General features: G+C 37.6%; 1 protein-coding gene and 1 pseudogene across 1 annotated transcript; both read right to left on the bottom strand.

The window, feature by feature from the left end:
• Positions 1–1,374: 1,374 nt before the first annotated feature.
• LOC145802173 (lignin-forming anionic peroxidase-like) lies at positions 1,375–3,554 on the bottom strand (annotated as a pseudogene).
• A 6,078-nt stretch (positions 3,555–9,632) lies between these two features.
• On the bottom strand, positions 9,633–10,194 carry LOC145802174 (uncharacterized). Its single transcript, XM_082894842.1, has 2 exons — positions 10,126–10,194; positions 9,633–9,968 (listed from the first exon to the last, which is right to left on the bottom strand). The coding sequence occupies exons 1-2, from the start codon at positions 10,192–10,194 to the stop codon at positions 9,633–9,635; spliced, it is 405 nt and encodes a 134-aa protein (XP_082750968.1).
• Positions 10,195–21,388: the final 11,194 nt, after the last annotated feature.

Genomic DNA, 21,388 nt, shown 5'->3' on the forward strand with positions numbered 1-21,388 from the left:
GTCTAAAATACAACGTAAAGAAAAAATAGTATTAGGTATTTGAAAAGTTGGTTAAAAGCTGACTTTTTGGCTTTTCTAATTTTTTTTTGAATTTTTTGACTAAAAAAGCTAAAAATCTAAAAGTCAATTTTTTTGATTTTTTGGCTTATTTGGGATGATTTTTTAATTTTTTATGAAAAAATATATAAAAAATAAGAAGACAAGAGAATATTTAATTTTTTAGTATAATTTATTGATTTTTTAATTTTTTTTAATAATTTTTAATTTTTAAATTAGAAAATAATATTATCAAACGATGTCACTTTTTTGGGCAAGAACATGCTTGTGGCCAAAATCCGGCTTCCAAAATTGAAAAACTTACTTTTTCTGAGAAAATGAACACTTTTAGCCAGTATTACTTTACACTTTAGCGTCAGCAGGTAATTAAGGGTGTTTTTGAGATAAGCCTTTTTTTAGCTTTTTTTTGTGAATTTTTTATTATTATTATTTATTTATTTATTTATTTTTTAAGATCCTTCTATATTAGTTGGACTTGAAAAGTAAAAAGAAATATAAATAAATAATACGAATTTTAAAAAGAATAAACTAAAATTTAAAAAGTTAAAAAAATACAACGATTTTTACTGGTCTCAAACTCTCGCCCTAAATATTTTTTGCAAAAGATAATTTGATCACAATGAATTGGCAAATTTGTCGCCCTGTCATAATTTTTTCTTTCCTCTCCCCCAAAAAAAAAAAGTTCTTTGCTGAAAGTTCAAATATCATCTTGTGTGTTTTATTTGTGTCTTCATGAATATTTGTTGCTAAAATAATCAATGTTCGTGAAATTGGTTGTGTTTTTTGGAGGAATTAGTGTGTAAAGGGGATTGGATCTGGGGGGTTCATAGCTGAAAATTTATCATTTGAGGGACTCGTGGTCCTGTGTTTGTTTGACTAGATTAATCCTTTTTTATATGAGGATTATCTAATTCCACTCCCATTCCATGGGATTATTGGTCCTCTTTATATATGGTTGTAAAATATCATTTCCGTTATATACATTATAGATAATCAAATTAAATTCGACTTGATTAAAACTCTTTTAAAAAAGACTCGAAAGGTAAACAAACTAAATTTAAATACATTTTAAAATTATTTAAGTTTTCAAACTAAAGCAAAAATAAGAGTATGGGGAGGGAAGGGGAAGAGAGAGAGAGAGAAAGAGAGAGATGGGTGTTAACAAAAAAAGAAAGAAAAAAAGTCCATGTTTATTTTTGGACTTCTATTTTTGTTTGTCCTTTCAAAAAATTAGACAATTTAACAACTTTCATCATATTAGTAATTTTTTTTTTTTTGTTTTTTCATTTGGATTAGAAATCAAACATAACAAAACCAGGCCATATATTAATTATTGATTCACAGGTTGAAGAAATAACACCAATTCATATACAATTATCAAAGAGCAAACCTAACTCCCAAAAATGAAATAAAATGAAAGAAATAAAAAGCAAAAAGCCCAAACCCATTTTTTTGACATTTGTCACACGCATTAAATTTTTTATGACTTCATCCGACAAAATTAAATAAAAAAAATCTAATAAAAAAGCATTTTCCAAACCAATCTTAATTTAAAGCACTGCAAATCCTTCTTATGACCCCATCTTGTCCAGCGAGAGGCTTTTAATATCTCCCATTTTGATCATGGCCAACGTGAAATCAGAATTGAAGGTTGAAGGGTTTTTGCTATATTCCAAGACAATATTGTCCGTTGATCCTCCATTGAAAAGTACTTGATCACTTGGAAGCAGACCCTTTTTTTGAATCAAGTTTTTGAAGTAGTTGTTGTCAAAAGAATTGGGTGTCACCAAATCAGGAGGTGCCAAATTGCTATTTCCACTGCTGGTAGAGGCAGGGCAGCCACGGCAGAGGGTGCTAGCAAAGCCGGCATCAATGTTGCTCCCATTGTCGTATATCCGGTTGCGAAATGTGAAGCATTGTGCCTGGCCGATGGTGTGTGATCCTACATATTGAATAAACCTTTTTAATTATTGTTGGTCCACAAAAGGAAATTTATAAAACTTATTTTGAAAAGTAGAGAGAGGGATGATGAGAGGTGGTTGCCAGCAATTAGAGGAGATGGTTAAAGGTGGATGTCAACTTCCAAAGGTGGTGGTTAGAAGTAGTTGTCATTGGAAAATGGTAGCCAGAGGAGGTTGTTGTCAGCAAGAGGTGGTTTTTGACAATTGAAGGTGGTTGTCGAAAAGAGGTGGTGGTAGAAGATGGGGGTGGCCAGAAACACTTTTAGGCAATGGGTACCAAAAGTAGTAATAATAAACAATTTTTTTTTTTCAAAATAAATTATCACAATTTTATTTTATTTTTTTTGGTTACAATAAATTTTTTTTATTATATAAAGAAGATTAGATCTAAACATTTTGTAATACCTGACAAGGCAACCATGTCCCTTGCATTGAGACCCTTCCTAGCAAAGTTGGGGATAAGTTGGCCAAGGCCACTTGTAAAACTTGGAAGATCACTCTCTGCTAAACTACGACTTGCTTTTGTAGAATCTCTTCTTCCAAGCTTCGCTGTCCATGACGGTCCACCCACCTGATTGATTAACACAAAACCAAACAAAGATTAGTACAAGTTTTATATTCACACTCTCTTAATTAAATGTAAATAGCCAAGAATTGGCATGGAATGGAATTAATTTTGAAATGTATTTACCTATATCTATATAATAAAATAGATTAGTTTTTAAAAAATTTGTGTGTCTGTGTTAGTTAGTGTAGTATTTACTTACATAAACGGAGGCATCACGTGCTGCTACTGCAAGTATGTCTGCACAAGAAACAACTCCTGGACATACTTTCTTCACCGCAGACTTAGCGGCTTCCACCACTTCATAACCTCTTATGGAACCCTTATTAGGCCCTGCACTCCTCTCGCTCGTGGGGGTAGCCGATTCATCAAGTAAGATTGATGCTTCACAACCCTTTAAAGCCAAGAACATTATAATTAATACAATACCCGTAGACAAACTAAACTAATTTTGGACAAAAAATGCACAGAAGACATATCCAAATTTGGTCAAAATTACATAGACAAGGTTTTAAATAATCATGATCGTTTTTGTCAAAAATGGGCGTAGGGGTATTTTTGTCAAAATATGAACAAATATATAGATGCAGGGTTATGTGGTTGAGAATCATTTACAACAAACTAGATAAATTGGAGATCAAATTTATGCAATTAAAGTATCAAAGCACATGCTACTTTGGGGATTAATAGTGTATTTTACCGCAGTGGGTTAAAGTGTGAATTACCTTAACAAATCAATCGTGGAAATGGAGGCGAATAAGTGATGCAGTCATTTGACGCTCAAGCGAAATCGATTGTTGAATAGAAGTTCTAATAGCGCTCAGTGCATTTGGACATGTTTGGTCATAAAAGGTGGAAGATAGTTGTGCATTACAAGGTGCGTTCGAATTCAAAATCAAAAGCATGAGAAGCATGAAAGAAGCAATAGTTGCAGAAAATTTGGTAGAAAAATTCATTGGTGAAGAACTCATTTCTAGTAATTTAATAGATAGCCTAGAAATACAAGGCAATACAAATACAAGCTCAAAATGCAATGCAATGCAAGTGAGCAAGAGATATGTAGATTTTAGGAATGAAGATGATTGAGAAAGTGTAAGGGACATGTATCAATTTATAGGGCAATACACTGCAATGCAATGGAATTGGCTCAATGAAGCTTTAAAAGTCATTATTGTCAAAATGCAATGCAATGCAATGCAAGTGAGTAAGAGATATGTAGATTTTAGGAATGAAGATGATTGAGAAAGCGTAAGGGACATGTATCAATTTATAGGGCAATACAATGCAATGCAATGGAAGTGGCCCAATGAAGCTTTAAAAGTCATTATTGTCAAAATGCAATGCAAAGCAATGCAAGTGAGTAAGAGATGTAGGTTTTAGGAATGAAAATGATTGAGAAAGTGTAAGGGACATGTATCAATTTATAGGGCAATACAATGCAATGCAATGCAATGGAAATGGTTCAATGAAGCTTTAAAAGTCATTATTGTCAAAATGCAATGCAATGCAAGTAAGAGAAATGTAGATGTTAGGAATGAAGATGATTGAGAAAGTGTAAGGGACATGTATCAATTTATGGGGCAATACAATGCAATGCAATGGATCTGCCAAACCGTGTAGCCAATGTTCAATCTATAGTTGCAATATGACCTGGTCTTGATTGGCTACTTGCCTTGAAAAATATACATTTATTAATACATATTTACCTACTACAATACTCAAATTTTTAATAACGTAACACAATATTTAGTGCAAATTAGTTTTGTAGTTTATCCCTTTTACCAATTTGGTGCCCATAGTAATAATTTTACCATTTGATTTTATATAAATATATATTTTTTTTCAAATTAGTCTAATTGATAATTACCAAGAAGATAAAAAATTTCCATGTGCTGCACATGTGCCCATTTTTCATGGGCATAACAAACAAAACATGAAAAAAATAGTATTTGCACTAATGGTCCCTGTGATTTGCTTTTTGTGGCAATTTTGCCCTTGTGATTTTGATTGATTGGAATTTGTTCCTTGTGTTTAATATTTACAATAGAAAGTGATTGTGAAACTCCTTGATGTTAATTACACTTTCACCAAATTTTTTTATCATATTTTTTATTTTTAATTGTGATTTTTCTTCATAGACTATATTTCTTCATCCATTGCAGTACTCCATTCTTTACTAACAGGGGATGAGAGAGCCTCTTTGAGATTCTTAGGCTCTATCTCATCACTCGGAGCAATCATTAATGTTTTCCCTTCAATCTCAAAATGACGACGGGGTATAGCTCCACGTTTGCTTCTACGTAGTTGAGAATCCTGAGAATCCTCATCCATTGGATCTAATCCATGGGCAGGTAGATCGCTTCCATTGTCCCTAGGAGCTTGAGGAATTATCTCCTCATTCTCTACTAGGCTACTAGGTGCGCCTTCAAGTAGATCTTCCATCTCATAGAGTTCTACTTCTCTAGTTACCTCACCTCTGCTAGGGAAATCCTCCTCTAGGAAATCCACATCCCGTGACTCAATTTCAGTTACACTTCCATGCGGATGCTCCCCAACAAACACATAGCCCTTAGAATGCTCACTATAGCGAATGAAGATACACTTCTTTCCTCTAGGGCCCAACTTCCCAAACTTATGAGAAGCGTTGTGTATGTAAGCTGCCGAACCCTAAGGCCGCAAATTGCCCAAATCAGGCTTTTTGCCAGTCCACATCTCATACGGGGTGGAAGGAACTGATTTGAAGGGCACACGGTTAAGGACGTAGGCAGCAGTCAACAAAGCATCTCCCAATAAGAAATGGGAAGATTAGCTTGCGCCATCATTGATCTAACCATGTCAAGCAATGTGAGATTCCTTTTCTCCGCTACACCATTTTGCTACGGAGTCCTAGGAATTGTCAATTGCCTGATGACTCCTTTTTCCTCACAGAACACTTTAAATTGCTCAGATAGATACTCACGTCCTCGGTCAGTCCTTAGAGCCTTAATGCTCTTTCCTAATTGATTCTCAACCTCATTAACATACTGTCTAAAGCAATCCAATGCTTCTGACTTGTGAGAAATCAAATAGACATGACCAAAACGCGTGCAATCATCTATAAATGTGATGAAATAAGGGACTCCATGCCTTGCCCTTACATTCATTGGTCCACATATATCAGAATGAATAAGTTGTAATGGGATAGATGCCCTTATGGCTTTCCCAAATGGTTTCCTTGTTGCCTTACCAGCAAGACAATGCTCACAAGTAGGCAAAGTGACTCTAGCGAGTGGGCCTAAAAGACCTTCTCTAGCCAATCTAGTCATCTTGTCTTGCCCTATATGGCCTAATCTAGCATGCCATCTCATAGAATCATTATCACAAAAAGATGCAATATTCGAAACAGAGCCATTGGCATTTTTATTATAACTAGAATCATCCACATCCAAAACTAAAAAACCATCTGAAAGATAACCAAAACCATAAAAAATTGTTCCCAAATAAATGCTAACACCATTATTCTCAAAACAAAAGCTAAAACTAAGGCTCATCATGCTAATAACTGAAACTAAGTTTCGCCGAATATTCGAAGCATAAAGAACATCATGAAGATACAAGGTGCGCCCTCGTCGCATTTCCAGCTTGTATGTGCCAATGCCAAGCACCTCCACACTGGTCTCGTTCCCCATGTAAACTTTTCTGCTCCTAGCAGGTACTCGGCGATACTCAACGAACCCTACTCTGTCCCTCGCGATGTGGTCTATTGCTCCGGAGTCTACAACCCAAAAATAAGGAGAATGAGCAATTAATGCTTGACTAGACACAAAGCATTGAATACGAGAAATTAAGTAAGGGAGTACCTTCTTCTGCTCAGGGCAATCCCGAGTGAAGTGTCCTTCTTTGTTACAGCATGTCAATTTACCCTTTACCTTCTTGCCACCTCTCTTGCCCCTACGCTTGAAATTTGTAGCGCCATTGGGCTTTAGCGCAGCTGCTGCTTGCTTCTTAGGGGCACCTTTTGCTTTTCAACGTTTGAACTGAGAAGTCCTACATGAGCTCGACTAACCACCATAGCAGAACCATTAGACTTAGCCTCCTCAAGGCGCTCAGCCTCTAGCTTCAAATGACGAGATATGTCTTCGAATGTTTTCACACTCTCATTATGCATCCATGTTTTGCTTCATCTGCTCCCAAGAATTTGGCAGAGAGCGAATCACAGCTTGTACTTGATGCTCTTGAGTCAAATTGTGCCCAGCAGTCGCAAGCTCACGTATCATGGCTGACATGACTCTCAAATGCTGCTTCATCGAGTGATGCGCCCTTTTCTGATAGGAGTCAAACTTCATAGTCAGCCCACGTAGCTTTGCCAAAGAGGTAATACCAAACTTTTGCTTGAGAGCTTCCCACATCTCAAATGCAGTCGGGCAATGCTCAAACTCACTAATCAAGTCGTTGTGCATGCTGCTCAACATAGTAAAGCGCGCACACCGATCTTTGTTACGCCAAGTCTGAAAGACTTCAAGATCACGATGATGTTGAGCTATATTGCCCTGCTCTGGCTCAACCATCACTTGTTCAAGTGTGGTCAACGCTTCTTGCTCATTGAGGAGGTATTGGATCTTATGGCGCCATATATCATAATTGTCGCCATCCAATTTCTCTCCCTTAGTTAAGTCTACCACCACTGTCTTAGCAGCCATTTCTACATACAGAGTAAACAAATGCGCAGGGGATATTAATGATAGCAACACAAAAAATTATTTTGCAGCAAAAAAACTAAATTAAATAATGATAATATTACACATGTCTCAAGATCGAAAATTTGTTATGCTCGTAATCATCTCTTGCGGCTCTAGTGATACATGTGGCACAAGTGATTTTTTTTTTTTTTTTTTTTTTTTTAAGAGCTGAACTAAAAGTAAAATAATTAAAGTAAGATTTTTCTTGAAAGTGTAGAGGATGAATAGTGGGATTTTATAACATAATTAAATTAAGTTTAGATAGATGTTATAAGTGGCCAAGCCATTTCATCAAAATTGTTCACCTCATATACATATAGAATATGATAGGTTCTACTTTTTTCTTTTCTTTTTTTGGGTGGTTAAATTACACTCTCATCCTCAGTCTTTTCCCTAGATTTTGCTTTGGTCCTACCTTTTAATTAAAACAATTAAATATTTTGACTTCAATCTGTATTTTAATGTGGTCCTCCCATCATTCCATCATTTAATTGAAAGTTAAAACATAAAACACCAAAGTGGAATTTAAATGAAAATTAAAGGGTGAAGAGTATAATTTTTCATACAAATTATTTCCTCTAAAGCCCTAAAATATGATCACTTGGCCACATGACCACTTTTGGTCTAAATTTTTAATGGTAAGTGACTGGGGGATTAAATTGAAACAAATCACAAGAGCACTTTCTATCTAAAATTTTAAGAATAAATTACTCGAGGATCAAATTGAAACTTCCGTCTACAAAAAATAAAAAATCAAATTGAAGCACATTTAAAATTTAAGAACTTAATTATTATAATAAAAAGAAGAAAGCTAAAACAGAAATTTAGGTGAAAGCTTGGGACAACAAAGTATAATTTATTATTATTTTTAAATGACTTTTACATATATTTCTGACACAAATAAATGTAAAAAGAGAAATAAAACAGTAAAAAAAATGTTATGATAAATATATAATTATTTAAAACCAAAGGTGAGAAAATGAGAAAAAGATGCCAAAAATGTGTTCTATTTGGGGCTTTACTTTTGGATTTATTCAAATCATATATAATTATTTAAAACCAAATGTGAGAAAATGGTAAAAATATGCCACTAATGTGTTCTAATAGGGGCTTTAACTTTTGGTTTTATTCAAATCAATGGGATTAGGATTGTTGAGACCTACAAGAATTTGGGCATCATGTGTGCCCAATGGTCTTTATGGTTAAAAAAAAAGTGATTTGAAGTCAAATGCAATGCTTAGACGACCAGCTTGAACTCTATGCATGGATTGAAACTAACAACCTTATACTTTGTCTCTTTATTTGTGTTATAATTCTTTCGTCACTCACCGTTATAAAAATAGATTTATAATTTGATTAATTATAGTCTTTATTTTAATAGTTTGATTCAAATTTTACTTTAATTCTTATAATTTTAATTTAAATAATTTTGTTCAAATAAATTACACTTCCCACATTTTAGTCCTTGTCTGTTCTTTTGGATCAAATGGGCCGATTATATATTAAGGAGGGCAGGCCACCCAATTTAAGGCAGAGGCCCTCCTAGTCTAGCTCTAGCAATCCAATGCACCGCTTCATTGGCACGTCTTGAATACCACCTAAAGGTTAGGATGAGGCGCTGAGCCAAAGTTCCTGTTTGGTTTGTTTTTCTGAAGAATTTTTATTTTCTACAAATAAATTTTAAAGAGTAATCAAACTAAACAATTTTTTTAAAAAAAAATCTCAAAATTTTATTTAGTTACCTACTTTCCAAAATTACTCTCTTTCATACACATCAAATCAATCACTCTTTTTTTTAAAACTCTCTCCCCAAAATAATTTTTCAAAACCATTTCTGAAAAAGGTAAACCAAATAAGTTTTCGTACTTTTTATCTCAAAAATTACTCTACAAACACAAAACCAAACACACTCTAATGTCTGCAAATATAGTAGCACACTTCCATGGAGGATCATCTTCAGAGACGCAAAGTTAAAGCACGCTCTTGTTGTCTCCTTCTATTTCCACCCTACTTAGATTCAGAGTAGCAAACATGACACAAGCAAGCCGAATTGCTAAGGCTTCACCCTGGAACACCGAAGTGATATTAAGGCCAAATTTGGGAAGTCTCAAAAAAGTCAGAAAGTCAAAAAGTTACTCAAAAAGTTAAAAAGTTATTACTATTCACCAAAAGTCAACAATTACGGCTGCACAACTCCCAATACTAATTTTCCCCTACACATTAATTTATACAATTTTTTAATACACATTTTTTCATAAAAAGTCAAAAAATTAATCCAAACATTCATATTTTCAACCTCAACTTTTTAGTCTAAAAAGACAAAAAATACACTTATTTAGAACACCCTAAACAACCCTTAACTTCCTGAGCCAACCCATCAACAAGCTTTCCTTCATCGTTGCACAGTAGAACAGCAGTAGCTCTCACTTTTGATCTCACGTTAACGGCTACATCACAATTTGCTTTGAGTGACCCTTGAGCTGGGGGAATCCAAGTACCATGAGCAGCACTAATTGGGTTGGAAACAAGAGATGGAGGTATCACCGTGGTGTGAGCTATTTCAAACTCAATAGCTTCCCTCACTGCCTTATCAATCACCAACTTCGGATCAACTGGCACTTGGTTGAATATTTGATCATTACGCGCTTTCCATATATGCCAACAGATCTATGCAGCCCTGCTGATAACCTCATGACAGTCCTAAGAACTATCTAAGTTAACCATAACATAATCCCACTAAGCCATATTTGAATCGATTGAAAATGAGAGAAGTCAATCTGAAATCCAGGCCCACTCCTAAACCAGACAACCTGTGTTTACTCACCCAACTAACAAGTGTTCTATTGATTCCACCGTATGATGGCAAACTTGGCATTAGTTCTCTGTAGCACATTTTTGCGAAAAAGATTCAGGCGAGTGGCAAGACAATTATTACACACTCGCCATAAGAAGTGCCTGATTTTAGGGGAAACATTTAAACCACACATGAACTTCAACTCCTTTTTAGACCAACCAAAAGAAGAGGATGAAATTTCAAGGGAAGAGGCAGTACCTTGATTCAAAGCAATTGGGTAACTAGATTTCGCAAAGTAGGAGCCCTTTGGGTGATGAAGTCAGCCTAGGGAGTCTTCATTGCTTTCCAAAGATATTGGAATTGCAACAATAACATCTCTTTTTGCTGAGGTAAATAGACCACTCAGCTTAGATTTGTCCCATGATCTAGTGAGCGATAGTGTCACATCTTGGACTAGTTCGACATCACAACCAACTTGTCTCCTAGATTGCACTTGAAATCCCTTCACTGTCAGCACCCACTTGTCCTTCCAAAAATAAATAAAAATACAATTGAACACTTGCCATCTTGAGCTTTCCTCTAATATCTAAAATCAGTGTTTGGAAAATAGACGCCTTTCCTCATTTGAGCAAAGGAGTTTGGGGAACTCATGAGCCTCTACCCTTGTTGAGCTAGCAGAGCCTTGTTGAAAAATTTCAAGTCATGAAAGCCCAACCCCCCTCACATCATTTTGAAAGCACCAATTTACTCCATCTAGCCCAATGAATAGCCCTTCCATCCAGATTTCCTTTCTACAAAAAATTACGTATGAGTGAGTTCAGCTTGTCACAAACCTTGTTTGAAAACATGAAACAGGCCATCACATACGTTGAGATTGCGTGAGCCACTGATTTGATGAGAGTTTCCTTGCCACCTTGTGATAACAAATGGGCTTTCCAACCTTGGAGCTTGGACAACACTCGCTCGATCAAGAAATTAAAAGCTTCAAACTTGGTCCTACCCCAACAAGAAGGTAGGCCCAAGTCTTTCGCTCCATCTTGAACCGGAGGAACTCCAAGCACCCTACCCAGCTGAAGTTGAGTGACCAGATCCACATTTGCTAAATATTGCACTCCCGACTTTGCAAAATTAATCTGTTGGCCCGAAGCATCCCCATAAACTTTCAGAATGTAAAGCCTCACATTAATTACTCTTTGCTTTAAAGAACAATATAGAATCATCGACAAAGAATATGCGTGATAGGACGGAGCAGGTGCTACGAATATGGAGGCCCGCCAGTCACCCCTCTTGGACACTTCTCTGAATTAACCGAACAAAAAAGGAATAGAACTGGGGGCACACGGTGATAGAGAATCCCCTTATTGCAGTCCCCTTGATAGTTTAAAGCTAGCTCTTTTGGCCCCATTTGCATCCATCGAAAATGTAATTGTAGAAACACATTCCATGACCCCTTATAAACATTTACCGCAAAAGCCCAGTTTAATCAAGACAGCTCGTAGAAAGTCCAACGGAACTGTATCATAAGCCTTGCGAAACTCTAATTTCAAAGCCAAGTCCTTTGCCTTCCCCTCTGAATTTTTGAGGTATGAAAAGCTTCATGAGCCACTATAATATTGTAACCCTGACATGTGATTAACCTAGAATCTATGATTCAGAATGTCTAGTAAGTAATTAAGATGAAATTCTGTATTAATTGCATGTGTTATATGGTATTTGCATTTATATCTGTCTGTTGTAGAAAGATCTGTCTGTATTTTCAATTCGATATGCAAATTGAAGGCCTTATCGGCATTCAATCACGAAATTAACTTAGTTTATGTATTGTTTGGAATTTTTAGAACATTATGGTAGGTTTAATTGGAATTCGATTCGGAACCAAATAATTAGAATAAAATAATGCCCATTTGATTAGTGGTTAGCTCAGTTTGATTAAGTCCACTAACCAAGCCTATATAAGGCTTATACACACATTAGAACTCTTTTGGTTCATCATCTTTTTGAGGAGAAAAACATGAGTGAGAGAGGGAGAAGGAAGAAATTGAGATCAAAGTTAGAAAATGGAGATTAACTAGGAATTTTGGAGGAACTAGCTTGGAGACTTTGAAAATTGGTCATTTAGAGCCCAATTGAACACTTAAGGTATGAATTCAGACCTTTAGGTTGTACTTGAGTTGGTTAATGCATGAATTCAAGAGAATTGAGCCAGGAGATGCAAGAAATAAGGTATAGAAGTAGAATTGAGACCATATCAAGCATACATGTACATATCATGGTATTTTGAAGTTGTTTACCCAAAAAATTTCACGTGCATGACCTTACCTTGGCTGTGTTTTGAGACTTCAATATGTTTTTGTACCAAACATTTCAATTGATCATGGTTTGAAAAGTTAAAGCTCATATCATTACATGCATGTTATGTTTTGGAAGGTTCAAGTTGAATTTTGGACATACTTTTGGGACTTGATTTTGCAAAATGATCCTTAATTCTTGATGTTTTACAAGTTTAGACATGTTTTCTCAAGTTATTGGCCCAAATGATGTATTTTAAAGCTTTGAATTTGAGTTTTGCATCTTGAACATTAATCTAGAAATTCTAGAATTCTACATCATCGCTCCAGTGACAGAACCTATGCTCGAGCGACCACCATTTGTTTTGCACTTCCACTCGAGTGACTAAAAGTTGGCTCGAGCATAAAACTCATGCTCCCAGTACTTTTGTAGACATGAGTCTCCGCTCGAGCGAGGGAACCTACGCTCGAGCTATCGCGTCTATTTTTGAACCTTGGCTCGAGCAACCACAAGTTGCGCTCGAGCGTAAAATGAGAGCTCCCAAAAGTTTTACAGAATTTTGCAGTCCGCTCGAGCGATCAAAAGTACACTCAAGCGAAGACCCTGTTTTCAGAAATTTTACTAAGTGTTACAACATATATTTTGGCATTCTCATTGCATCTTAGGCATTCCTAAGACTTAACTAAGACATAATAATGAGGATAAGGATTAGAAACACACAAAGATAGAAAAGAAGCAAGTTAAGTGTTTTCAAAATGTGCGTCTCATTGTGTATCCGCTATGTGTTTGTGTAGGTCACGCGCCTTAGCTGCTTAGTTGTTTGATTCGTCTACTTTGTTATCGGAGCCATCTGTGAGTAATAACTCTGTAAAGTTATATTTAACTTTAATTATTTTCTGATGATATGAAATGATCAGTTTTCTGAAATGCTATGTTTTGTATGAATGAATGATTGTCTAAGTTTCTGAAATGTATTCGTGGCATCTTTAGCATCATATGATATGCGTCCCTTTGTGGGTCATCAGAATGCCTTTATGGTCGTCCCTTTTATGGGTCATCGGAATGCCTTTATGGTCGTCCCTTTATGGGTCATCGGAAATGTCTTTGTGCACATGAGTCATCAGAATGCCTTTATGGCCGTCCCTTTTATGGGTCATCGGAATGCCTTTATGGCCGTCCCTTTATGGGTCATCAGATTTGTTAGCGCCAGCAGATGTACAACGTATATGATCATATGGAATATGTGAACTTTGAATATGAACATGAATATGAATATGAATTTGTTTATGATTTCTAAAAGTGTTATGGACATTATTCATTAAAACCTTTACTCTGTTATTATTCACTAGGTTCCAGCTCACCATATTATTTATGTATATAGATGATCAGATGCGTGATCAGGCCCAAGCTGCTACCTGGATTCTTGTGTGTCGGCCAGCCACTATGTCTCCCGAGGAGGTTCCCGTTTTGATGTGGTCGTATTCTATTATCGAGTTTTGAGTTTTTGGCTTTCTTTTGTTTGTCTGAACAAGTTTTTGTAAGTTGTATTTATGTGGGTTTTGGTGGCGTAAGACTAATGTAAATATGATGTCACTGATATGTATATAAAGTTTTAAAATTTCTGTCACTTATATGTTTGTATTTGCTTCCGCTAGCTCCTGTATTCTATTTAATTCGTTCAGAGGCCTTTGGTAATTCCAGGATTATTGGCCGGTTATGATTCTAAACCTATAGAGGTGGGTTTGGGTCGTAACAAATATAATCTTGGATGAGCCTACTAGGTACAAAGGTTGATTGACTTGGTGATACAATAGCCCCCAACACCTTTTTTATTAGATTTTCCAAAATCCTCGGTACAATCTTCAGACTAAAATTGCATAGGCTGATTAGTCGGAAATATGATAGCTTCTCTGGTGCATTGGTTTTGGGGATCAAAACTAGAGTTGTCATGCCCCAACCCTGCCCCTAAAAGATCGGGCATGACCTGTGCGGAAGTAGACACTAAACCTGGTATAAATATATATAACATAGGGGCCTGAACGGAAGCATTGCCGACAAAGATAATATAAGAAAGTATGACATCCATTGAGCTACCACTATCATGCCAGGATCACAAATATCGCATAAGATGAATAGATATAAGGAGCACACATTTGAGAACTAGATATTTATATATATATATATATATATACATACATAAGCATATACAGAACCAGCCCCAAGATTGGCCATAGAACAAAAATATTATATACATTACCCCCTAAGCCAATAACGAAAGTATACGCCATGATCTAGCAAAACATTACATAAAAGAACGGCTGCGACCAAGGGCCTGGCTATGCTTAGGCTGACAAAAGTGTGACGGTGGCCGGCTAGGACCGACCTCCAGCTTGGTTACCTACAGAAATAGTCATAACATAGAGTGAGCCAGGCTCAGTGAACAATAGTATTTAAGCGCTTCGATACATTATTAACATTGTAATACATATAAAAGAGTAAGTAATGCGGAGATCATGTAGCGAGTCTGAATTTGTACACATTTACCGAATAACTTTATCGGTTCATAGTCTCACAGATTGGCCCTTGGCCTAATGGGTTCACACGTTCACAACTTAGCCCATGGCTTCATAATTCCATAACTTAGAATCATAGTTTCACAATTTGGCCCTCGGCCTCTTAAATCCATATTTCACAAGTTGGCTCTCGGCCTCATGGATTCACATTTCACAAGTTCTTTCGATGTTTCCATAGTTCACACTGGGTCTCAATTTTATGACTTCACAAGTTCTTTTGGTACTTTCACAACTTCACACTGTTTCTTAATTTTATAACCTCACATTTCTTTCCACGTGGCATATATATTAAGTACAATGTTAATAACAATAATACTTAGCGAGATTAAAGTACATCTAGTACTATTACTCACTGTGTTGCGGCAGGGCACTTGATCCTCTTGAAGCGTGTCCTACACATGCACAAGATACACATTAGTTTCCCTCTTTCTTGTTAAATCAATTCTTGACTCATTTTTCTTCGATTAATTTAATGAACATCATAACAATATCAATTGCAGGTTGTGACAATATTAGAGGGTCCAACATGCAAAACGGAGCGACCCGTGTTTCCCAGCTTGAGCTGCACGTGCGGCTAGGATTCTCGCACGTGCGGCAAAACCTCCCGCACGTGCGGCAATGATGCCCCGCACGTGCCTTTTTAGCAGTGTTGAACTCCAAAATTTGCCATTTTTCCCACACGTGCGGCTGGGGCTCCCGCACGTGCGGCCTTGGACCCCGCACGTGCGGCGATTTTGCACAAAAAAGTCCGAAAATTCTGCACAATTCCATCCTTTTGCAGATATGTTTAGGGCCTCAAAACTTAATTATAAATTGCTAATGTAATGGCTCAAATGCAAGTGAATAAGCATCAAAATACATACTTCATTTGAATATAAGTTAAATCATTAATCCACACTCATAAACACTCCCCATTTCATGAGATTCCTAACTTTACACACATATATAGACACATATACTCAAAGCCATGTCAAATAATAAAAGTCAAGCAACTCAATTGAGTCATAGCTATTTTAAATTAAGTCAAAACATTCACATTAACTTCTTACACACCCTTAGAACCACAATTCCAACCCTTGAGTGCCATGATTTTGAGTATACCTCTCACTATAGAAGAAGAAGGAGAGTTGTAGGAGTTAATTAATATAACATCTACATACCTTGTGCTAAAGTTTCTCAATTCCCCACCTTCTACCCTTCAACCTTTCTCTCCTCTAAGCTTTTCTCTCCGGAGCCATGTATTGAGTTAGGAAGTTGTTTTTGTTTTATCATGTGGTCAAGGAACACACACATACATATATAAATATAAGGAGGGAATAGGACAAAAATTAATCGTTTAATCGTCCCAAATTGAAATTTCACAAAAATGCTCAATATTACTTAAAAATTATGCTGATTCCAATTGCGTAATCACTTTCGGATTATTAAGCCTCTAAGGCCCTCAATTTTTGTTTCTAATTGTCACAGATACTATCCTTACCTAACAGATACAAGTTCAATTCATAAAATATACATACTTAAACTTAATTTCCCATGAAGTTTCACAGTAAGCATTTGAAAGGGCATAATCAAAGATTTAAAATATCTCAGAATCACATACGAGGGTCGGGTTATTACACTCTCCCCCCCTTAAATAAGTTTGGTCCCTCAAACTTGCTTTTACCTTAAAACGGAAACAAATGCGGGTATTGATGTTGCATTTCCTCCTCCTTTTCCCAAGTTGCCTCGGTCCCGTAATGTTCTTGCCACTCTACTTTTACCATTGAGATTTCTCGATTGCGTAACTGCTTTACTTGTCGATCTAAAATTCGAAGTGGTTTTTCTTCATAGTTTAGTTTGTCGTCTAACACAATGTAGTGGTGATCTATGACATGAGATGGATCGGGCAGGTATCCTCGAAGCATAGAGACATGGAATACGTTGTGTACTTGACTCATGTTCGGTGGGAGGGCCACTCGGTAAGCTACCGGGCTTACTCTTTCCAGAATTTGAAAGGGACCAACATACCGGTGTGTTAACTTACCTCTTTTTCCAAATCTCGGATGTCCTTTCAATGGGGTGATTTTCACGAACACATGACTATCCACCTCAAATTCCAAATCCCTTCATCGGTTATCCGCATAACTCTTCTGTTTTCTTTGAGCCGTTTTCAATCTTTCCCGGATAATTTTAAACTTTTCAGTCGTTAATTGCACAATTTCAGGTCCTAGCAATGCTCTATCTCCAACTTCGGCCCAACATACCGGGGAACGACATGGTCTTCCATATAGAGCTTCATAAGGTGCCATTTCGATACTCGAATGGTAACTATTGTTGTATGCAAATTCTATCAACGGTAGATAGGTTTCCCAACTTCCTTGAAAATCTAGCACACACATTCGGAGCATATCTTCTAGAGTCTGTATCGTTCTCTCGGATTGACCGTCGGTCTGAGGGTGAAAGGCTGTGCTGAACTTAAGTTCCGTATCCATGGCTTCTTGCAGACTTTGCCAAAATCTCGAAACGAACTTGGGGTCCCTATTCGACACAATTGAAACTGGAACGCCGTGAAGTCTTACAATTTCATTTACATAAAGTATTGCAAGCTTATCTGCATTATATTGAGTTTTCACTGGCAAGAAATGAGCAGACTTAGTTAACCGGTCTACAATGACCCATATCGAATTCATGCCTCGAGGTGTCCGTGGTAACCCCATGACAAAATCCATGGTCAAACGTTCCCATTTCCATTCCGGAATTGGAAGGGGTTGTAATAAGCCTGCTGGTCTTTGATGTTCCGCTTTTACTTGCTGACATTGCAAACACTTAGAAACAAACTCTGCGATTTTTTTTTTTCATACCTGGCCACCAAAAATTTTGCTTCAAATCCCGGTACATCTTAGTACTTCCCGGATGTATTGAAAATCTCGAGGCATGTGCTTCTTCCATCAATTTTCGTTTAAGTTCCAGCACATTGGGGACACATATTCGGTTTTGAAACTTAAGCACCGAATCCATAAAGTTGAACCCCATTTTTGGTTTCATCTCTAACTCATTACATATCTTCCTTAGAATGTCATCCTCCATTTGATGTAACTTAATCTCTTCCAATAAAGTCGGTTGAGCCATTACTGCTGCTAGTACTGCCTCCTGTCCACGTACTACAAGGGTCACATTCATTTTATCTAATTCAATCTTCAGCTCCTTTTTCTCCGTCAATAGGTTTGCCAAATCTCTCGTATTCTTCCGACTAAGTGTGTCTGCAAGTGTGTTGGCTTTACCAGGATGGTAATGGATCTGTAAGTCATAATCTTTAATTAACTCTAACCATCGCCGCTGCCGCATATTCAATTCCTTCTGGGTAAAAAGGTACTTGAGACTTTTGTGATCGGTGTAGACTTCGCAGGTCGTGCCATAGAGATAGTGCCGCCATATTTTCAAAGCAAAAACTACTGCCGCTAACTCTAGGTCGTGTGTGGGATAATTCCTCTCGTGGGGTTTTAGTTGTCGGGAGGCATAAGCGATAACGCGTCCATTTTGTATAAGTACACAACCAAGCCCTTTGTGTGAAGCATCACTGTAAATGATAAACCCTTCGGTACCGGATGGTAAGGCCAGAACTGGTGCTGTAGTCAACTTTGTTTTCAATTCTTGGAAAGCAGATTCCCGTCCCTCTGACCATTCAAACGCAACTCCCTTTCGAGTCAATTGTGTAAGCGGCACAGCGATTTTGGAGAAATTTTGAACAAACCTTCTGTAATACCCAGCTAATCCCATGAAACTACGCACCTCAGTTACGTTGGTAGGAGTTGGCCAATTCACAATCACCTCAATTTTGTGCGGATCAACAGAGACTCCCTCCTTGGTTACTACATGCCCCAGAAATGCCACCTCTTGTAGCCAGAATTCACATTTCTTTAGCTTTGCATACAATTTCTTCTCCCGGAGTGTTTGAAGGATTAGGCGAAGATGATCCTCGTGAGCCTCTGCACTCTTTGAGTATATAAGAATATCATCGATGAAGACCACCACAAACTCGTCCAGGTAAGGTTTAAAAACACGATTCATTAAATCCATAAATGCTGCTGGTGCATTAGTAACTCCAAAGGGCATAACTAGAAATTCGTAATGGCCGTACTGAGTGCGAAAAGCTGTCTTCTCCACATCATCAGCTTTAACCTTCAATTGATGGTATCCAGACCGTAGGTCAATTTTTGAGAAAACTTGTGCCCCTTGTAGCTGGTCAAATAGATCATCAATCCGTGGTAAGGGGTACTTGTTTTTTATTGTTACTTTATTGAGTTCCCTATAATCGATACATAGCCGAAGTGTTCTGTCCTTCTTTTTCACAAATAAAACTGGCGCACCCCAAGGAGATACACTCGGATGGATAAATCCTTTATCAAGCAAATCCTGTAATTGAATCTTTAATTCTTTCATTTCAGCTGGCGACATCCTATACGGAGTCTTGGAGATAGGTTGAGTTCCTGGCGCCACATCAATGATAAACTCAATTTCACGGTCTACCAATTGTCCTGGCAATTCTTCGGGAAAAACATCCAGAAATTCACGAACCACTGGAATCACGTCAATATCCCCATTCATCACTTGCCCCTCCAAAATACTACATAAATACCCCCAACACCCTTTTTGAATCAACTTATAAGCCTTTATTGCCGAAATCAGATAAGGTGGCGAAGTTACTTCCTGTCCCTGAACAATAGACTTGCTTGGCCCGGAGGGTAGAAATTGATATGCTTAGTCAAGCAGTTTATAATTGCACCATAATCACTCAGCCAATCCATTCCCAGAATAACATCAAAATAGGTCATGTCGAGAGGTAATAGATTAGCATACACCCGAATATCCCCAAGTTGAAGTTCACAAGCTAAGTACACAGAAGCACAGAGCATAGAATCTCCCAAAGGAGAAGACACACACAACATATAAGACAAATTCTCCTCAGTTTTGTCTAAATTAGGAGCAAATAATTTCGACACAAAAGAGTGGGTGGAGCCAGAATCAAACAATACATGCCCAGAATGACCATGAACAATAAATGTACCTGACACCACTGTTGCCGCGTTTTGTACATCACCGGGAACTAATGCGAACACCCTACCTTGCCTTGCAGTATCTTGATTATTCGTAGGTTTAGCGGCTGCCTTTGCGTTAGGGGTTGGTGTAGATCTCGCGGAACTAGTGGCAGTCCTAGTGCCCTTTTGTTGAGTCCACTGTGGGCAATCCCTTACCAAATGACCCGTTTTACCACACTTAAAACAAGCTCCAGTCTTCCAGTGGCAAGTCCCACGATGCAGCCTTCCATAGTCTGGACACACAGGACTGGAGTTTTGAGCAGGGGTGGTGGTGCTAGAGTTCCCTGAATTAAGCTCCTTATGTGGTGGCGTAACTGCTCCCTTTGACCATTGATTGTTCTACCTCTTCCCTTTCCACTCGGAAATCCGATTCTGCACAGTAAGATTTCCTTCTGCTATAACGGCCCTTTCTAATACATAAACATATGTAGGTAGCTTTAACATATTGACCCGGTCTAAAATAGCACTCCGTAATCCCCCTTCAAATTTCCGTGCCTTCTTATAGTCCGTATCCACCATATGAGGCACAAACCAAGCTAGTTCTGCAAATTGGGCTTCATATTCAGCAACAGTCTTACTTCCTTGTCTAAGGGTCTCAAATTCAGTCACTTTTTTTTATCTCGCATACTTTGGGGAAGTACTTATCATAGAACAACTCCAAAAATCTATCCCATGTTAAGTCCCGATGCAACGTTCTCGTAAGCATCCACCATCTTCACGCCTCGTCTTCAAGAGTAAAGGCGGCAAGTTGCACTTTCTGGACTTCAGTACATGGAAATACTTCGAACAATTTCTCTATTCCCAGCACCCATGCTTCAGCTTTCATCGGCTCTATTCCTCCCTTAAATGACGGTGGTTTCATCTTTTTAAACTCCTTTGTGAGTGTAATGGTTCGGTCCTTAACACGGAAGTCTTGTACTGCAGGTGGAGGTACCGGTGGCAGTGGCGGTTGCGGTTGTTGCTGTTGTTGCCTTAAGGTCTCCGCCATTTCCATCATCATTCTTTCCATTCGGTCTAACCATGCTGCAGTAGCATCTTCTGGATCTTCTGCCCTTGTTCTCACCATAACCTGCATATCATTCAAGTATATCCAATAAACATAATTCAAATTGTTAGCATTAGTAGAGTACACTAAACGTTGCCATCGATCTCTCATACGTTCTAGGATGTCATGCATGATGCCTAAGTCTTTTCTAGACATCCTAAGGCTCAATGGATTCGTGTGTGAGATAGCAACTCGTGCTCTGATACCACTCTGCCACGCCCCAACCCTGCCCCTAAAAGATCGGGCATGACCTGTGCGGAAGTAGACACTAAACCTGGTATAAATATATATAACATAGGGGCCTGAACGGA

Source organism: Camellia sinensis, chromosome 11 (genome assembly GCF_055761805.1).
Source record: "Camellia sinensis isolate YWXY chromosome 11, ASM5576180v1, whole genome shotgun sequence".
Lineage (NCBI taxonomy): Eukaryota > Viridiplantae > Streptophyta > Magnoliopsida > Ericales > Theaceae > Camellia > Camellia sinensis.